Source organism: Poecilia reticulata, chromosome 3 (assembly GCF_904066995.2).
Source record: "Poecilia reticulata chromosome 3, P_reticulata-male-v2, whole genome shotgun sequence".
In the NCBI taxonomy this organism is placed as follows: domain Eukaryota; kingdom Metazoa; phylum Chordata; class Actinopteri; order Cyprinodontiformes; family Poeciliidae; genus Poecilia; species Poecilia reticulata.
The window spans coordinates 14958694-14964862 of record NC_088832.1 but is presented as its reverse complement, the minus strand read 5'-3'; the positions used below and the strand labels follow the sequence as shown (position 1 = coordinate 14964862).

The following is a 6169-nucleotide window of genomic DNA, read 5'->3' as shown; positions in this document are numbered from 1 at the left end:
ACTGAAGAGTGCGAGACACCAGTGTATACTGTGCCAGAAAATGCAGGCAAGCAAGAGAAATGTCATTTGAGGTTCAAATAAAAGATTTTTATTTATTTGTTTTATTATTATTATTATTATTATTATTATTATTATTATTATTATTATTATTATTATTATTATTATTATTATTAAGCACGAACAGTCTCCCAAACCATGTCGCCCTGGATGAAGAGCCATATTTCTCCTTCCCCAAACCCCCAAAACAACTTTAACTTTAATTTGTCTTTTAATAACAGACAAAGCGAGCTCACATTTGCCTGTGTCAATGGCGAGATGGTAAAGGGTTAAAATCCCCAGATAATAAGCAAACTGCGTGTTTGCGTGCGTGCGTGCATGCGCGTGTGTGTAGGTGTGTGAATTTAATTAAATTAAATCACCCAGCACTAAGTTTCATTAGAAGACACGGAGCAGTGAGCAGGGGGTTGTGCGAGCCACTGGACTTGGTAACATCGAAACGGAACAACTTGTGTGTCTGCTCAGCGTGTCCTTCCACCCCGCCCCGCAGCAACCCCGACATGTGTTTCACCTCTAAGGTGCAGCAGTGTGCATGGCCAGGGATGCATAAGGCGAGAGCGCTGTGATCACCCCTGGATGGGAGCTGCACAAGTCGAGCCACTCCACTCCGCGTTTTGCCCTGCCCTTGTGCGCTCTGCTCGCTGTGCAGCGCGCGTCTCCGATGCATTTTGCCTCCCTCTCGCTGTCATAAAGACAGGACAGCTGTGCAAGAGAGAAGTTGTTGGCAAACCGAGCACCAGCAGGTTGCATCTTCACCGGGATCCTCTCGCCTTCACGGAGTAGTCTGGACTTCTTTTCTCTTTACCAAGGGCAGATGAGGCGGACGCATCAGTACATAAAGTGAGGAGTTATCTGATTTTCAATTCAGCATCTGATCACCGTGCTCGTTTTCAAAAAAAAAAAAAAAAAAAAAAAAAAAAAATCTTCCAATAAAGCCTTTGGATTTCTTTTATTTCAACGGAGCTCGGTTTTTTTTTTTTTTTTTTTGGGCGAAATTTTTCATATATATATATATTTTTTTCCCAAGGATTTCACTGATGTGTGCGATGTGGAGACTGCAGGTCGCCTTATGTACTCTGTTGGTGCTGTCCCTGTCATCTGCTGGAGAAAGCAAAGCGCGGAGCTGTAGCGAGGTTAGACAAGCTTATAGCGCTAAAGGATTCAGCCTCCTCCATGTACCTCATCAGGAAATATCAGGTAGGCGACACCGACACATCATCCGTGCGTTTGGCCCACAACAACCACGTGTCATGTCCCCCCCCCCCACTCACTCCTCAGATTCAACAATTTGACGAAGAGCGGTGCGTCTTCCTCGCACATGCCGCGTATTTAAACTGCTATCACTCTTTCAGTCAAACAGACGAGTAGGAGTTTATTGTCGGGGTGTCCCGTTTGCGTTTGACTGAAAGCGAATGACGCTGAGAGGTGTTACAAATCCATTCTCGCTCATGTGGATGAGCTATAGAGGTGCCGTACAGTCGAGGATTTCCTTGCTGTTTAAAAAAAAAATAAAAAAATCATTATCCTCTCAGTTTTCTGACCAGTCAGTGATAAATCACGGCAACCTGAATTCCATTGATTTTCTGTCAGGCTGGCGTTTAAAAAAATGGATTTAGCTTCTAGAAAAGACCCGAGGTGATCAGAAGATTTAGGATTGTTTCTTCTCCACTGAAAAATTAATTACGCAGACAAATCAGCCGAAGCAACTGAGAGATTTGTTTTACTTTTGTGTAAAAAAAAACAACCTACCACACCAAACAGTAATCAAAAGACAGAGAAGCTTGCAGACATTTTAAACTTTTACAGCATTTTGTCAAATAACGAGTTGTCATGTCCATAAAGCATTCTTTCAGTTTACCTAACAGCAATACTCATCTATTGCATTTACCCAGATTGTACTCCTTTTTTTCTTTTTTTTTTTTTAATTGGGTTGCTCCGGTGAAAACAGTAAAAGACTAACTTTCTTTTTCGGGAAGTGGCAGCATACCTGTTGCTCACATTCAACAGAACACCATAGAGCTTCTAGTGTTGGATTTGGCTTAAGAGTTTATATTATTTACCAGTAGGGGGCTGTATGCCCTCAACATGAATGACTTTTTGTTTTTCTTCTGATGAGTTCTTTTTTTCATTTTGATATTCCTAAAGGCTCCTCGGCTCAGGTTTTAGTTCATGCTCTATGGTGTGGCAGAGATGTGGATTTTATTATCTCCTCCACGGTTATAATCACATTTATGGTCAAAGCAAGAAAATACATTGTCCAGTAAACACACTCACGCTCCATGAGAGGAAATTGAAGGGAAGTAGAGGGACCTGAATCTAATCCTTCCATTGCCGCTCACAGGGAAAATAGAGATACAGTGCTGGTAATTGGCAGCGCCAGACAGTAATCATCATGGAGTCGTCTTATTCTTTCTCGGAGTGGCTGGACTTTGACGAGAATCTGGTTTCTTTGCACACTCTGGCTGTGTTAATTATGAGGATTATTAATACTCCTATGTCTCAGGAGTCAAAAATACATGTGCTGTTCATAAACGACAGAAAAATATTAAATGTTTGGGTTCATGCTTTTTTTGCTCCAGCACTTCATTAGAATTTGTATTTCTACTCCAGGAGCGAGTACCTTATCAGCACCACAACACCGAAAGGCAATCATCAATGTGATGAGGTTATTTAATGTGTAGACTTTTGCATTATGTAGGGGGGAAACAACTTTTTTCTCTTTGGCTTTACTTTCTTGAAATCTTTTTTTCATCATTTGTGTTTGACATCTTAAAAGTCTCCATAAATAATTAAATAATAGCTTTCGCTCAACTCCCCATTGCAAAGTGATTGCTGCCAGATTTCCACAGATGTCGGGAACGTAAAAAGCATTACTTTGCATGCTATTTTACACAACTGTCATGCTGTTGCCAAGCACTTCATCCCTTGGCGAATATCTGGGATGTATTTGAAAAATTAATTCAGTCATCTTTGATTTCCTTGATGCGTTCTGATACAAAACTTGGACTTTGCGCAGCTGTTATTGTTTAGTTTGACAGCCCTTAAAGGAGTGAAATTCATCGGGCGGTTCCAGGATTTGACCTCATAATGTTCTGTGAGCGGTTCCCACACAGAACCTGGACATTTATCTCAGGAAGAATTTCAGAAGAGGCCAGACACTTCTTATTTCTTGTACGCAATTGTGACGCGCTTGGTCGTTTCGATATCTGATTATGCAAACCTTTTGAGTATTATTTCATCTTGCCTGACATTCCCCATCTGCTTGAAATTTCAGTACTTGGGTCTGTTGACTACTTTGAAGCTCCAGATGCATGAAGAGGCTGTAACCAAATTCTTTCTTGTGTTTTCTGTGTTGGAGATGGACTTTGTCCATTTACATTGCTGCTTTCAAACAATCTTTACATAAATAGAGGTTATGATTGGAGCTAACCAAGAAGATTTCCATTATTTCACATTAGGTAGGCTAACACAGGGATTCAGCAGTCTTCACTATATCATTTGCAGTCATGCCTCTGCTGTTTCTAAAGACACGAAACTTCTCTTTGCATATGGTTTTAATTTCACCAGCCCAGCTTCATTGTTGAGCAAGAAATACAAATAACCTCGGATTTGTTTTAAAATACCAAAGTGAGTGGAAGTGTTTAATCCAATGCTAACTGGAAGTATTTCTCTAGTAATGTAACTTTTCTATTTGTACTAAGACAATTCTTAAAAGAAGTGCGTCACTCTCACAGCTACTGTCAAAAAAATGTTACAAGGTAAGACCCATGGAGTGAGTTAACCAGCTGTAACAAAGGATCAGAGCAGCAATTTCACATCAGTCAGCCCTCTGCAGAGTTCAGTAACTTACCGTCTGTTGGTTAGTGATGGAGAAGAGTCTGGCAGAGGTCAGACACTTTATTGACGGTACAGTGGTGGTCATAGGTGCCCGAATGACAGAGTAACCGCTTCTCCCATAGTTAAAAGTGGAGGAGAAGACTCCCGTTTATCTCTGCTCATCCTTTTTGAGTTTTTGATCATTGTAGTTTCTTCTTCTTTAACCTAATACACTAAAATTTAAAAATAAGACACAACTTTCAATTTCAGATTCAGCATCTACAAACAAACAAAAAGCTGGTTCAGTCAAATTTATTCTGTGTGCAAATGGGCAAAATCCTTTGAGGGAAAATGACTGCAAACATGTCGGGTGAATAGTTTGACAAACTTTTGTGCACATCTAGAACTTTTTCCAAATTTTGTTTGGAATTAATAAATGGCTGTGGAGAGAGAACCAAAAATAAACTGAATCCGAATAATCTTTTTAGTGTTATAACAGTAATGTATTTTTTAATGGCCTAAAATCGAACAAATTATAGTAGAAAACTATACTGTATCTATACAGAGTGTGGCTACAGGCAATGAGTTGTCTGCTGCAATGAAACTGACTCAAAAACTCCTGATTACTATTTTGAGACTTCTGAATGAGGTTCGTATTGGAAAAAAAAAACAACTGACAATTTTATCCACATAGGGAACTAAGTAATTATCTTCCCTGTTTTCGACTTTACTTCTTCATTTTCTAACACTCTCAGGTACTTATGATGGTGTCTCTTTTAGCTGAAATCCTAATGCTTACTTTAGCTTTTTTTTTACTATCTACAGATAGTGACATCCCAGTAATCTTAGTTTTAGGCTTTCAGACTGCCAAAGCTCTCTGAAAGAAATCTGAATGATGACTCTAAAGAACCAGACATAAAGCAGTGCTGCTGAAATACAGCGTTGTATGTGGGAAGACTAAAAATAGGAAAAAAAAAATTACATTTTTAAAACTCCCTGCTGGACAACTTCATTAAATTCCACTAGGTTTGCAACTTTCCATGTTGCTAATGTACCCCCAGCAGGATGGCGTGTCACAGAGTGGCTCGCCTGCATGGATCACCCCCCCGCCACCCTCGTGCTTCTGTGTAGAACATTAGTTTCAGTGTCACGCACACAATACAGCGTGATTGTCAGCTCTTTGTTCAGAAACACAGCTGCTTCTGAATGCCTCAGTCAAGCTCCTGCCACGACGCTCCTTCTCCGAGGCTTTGCTGTTAATATCAACATCTACTTACACACAGAGCGGCTGGGAGCCTCATGGGTGGACTCCGCTCTTTTCCACAGCCTTCAAATAAAAAGGCTTGATATGCAGCAGCTTCTAATGGTGTGTTGCCTGAGTTTTATATTTCCCTCCTCAAGAATAACAACTACCGTTGGGGTTCATTTCAGAGCAGCCTTATTTGATTTCTTTTATCAGGGCAGTTATTGGTTGCTAGACGATACAGCCAATTTTTTATTTAATTTTTTTCTCATGTGATGCTTCATCTCTGCGTTTTTCTCAATGATCAGCATTTGCTGGTTTGTAGGTTTTTCTCAGTACTGACGTCAAAAACCTTTTGAAATGCAACACAACTCTATTTAATGCTCTTAATTTGTGACTGTAAGGGATAATTTCAACGTTTCATCTGTCCTCTTCCCTAATTGCTGTTATTTTGAGATCTGGAGGGATGGGTAAAGGGGTCACCGTGGTGTTGAGGGTTGCTTGGGTTACAAAATTTTTTTCTGGTTCTGTGTCTTATTGCACTTGTTCTAATTTGTCTGTATTGTACATAATGTTGTGGATATAAAACAACAAAATAGAAATAATTGATCACAAAAAAACCCCCAAAAAACATTTGAAATTGTCAAGATATGAAATTCTCAATACTTTGTCTTTAAAGCAAACAGTTCCACAACACTTATCATCGTAGCACATGAAGTTTTTACAGAACCTTATTTCAAAATATATATAAATAACAAAAGCAAATGGTAACAGTTAATCCTGCCCCGTCACGTTTCGGTGTTCCATAATAAGAGCATGTAATCATCTTTCTCTATTTTCCAGTGACGTACTCCTTTACATAAAATGTAGGGCAACTTAGCAAAACAAATTTAGCAACAATTCCAGATGTAATCACTAAATAATAGAATGACATTAGAGCTTTAGTAAGTCTCAATATCACTGGTAAAACCCTTGCCCTGCAAATATCCATATAAAATTTCCGACAGGCGTTTTTTTCTTCTTCTTCAAAGCCCATTAAGATGTTCTTGGCTT

General features: G+C 39.5%; 1 protein-coding gene across 2 annotated transcripts in view; it reads left to right on the top strand.

Moving 5' to 3' along the window:
* Positions 1 to 306: 306 nt before the first annotated feature.
* Positions 307 to 6169, top strand: part of gpc6a (glypican 6a) — a 150948-nt gene continuing 145085 nt past the window's right edge. Inside the window, exons 1-2 of one of the 2 annotated variants that reach the window (XM_008404363.3) lie at positions 307 to 897; positions 1085 to 1254. In XM_008404363.3, coding sequence (XP_008402585.1) covers positions 872 to 897; positions 1085 to 1254 — 196 coding nt within the window. In that variant the 5' untranslated portion in view covers positions 307 to 871. The remainder of the gene's footprint in view (positions 898 to 1084; positions 1255 to 6169) is intronic. The other variant, XM_008404362.3, reaches the window with a different exon arrangement.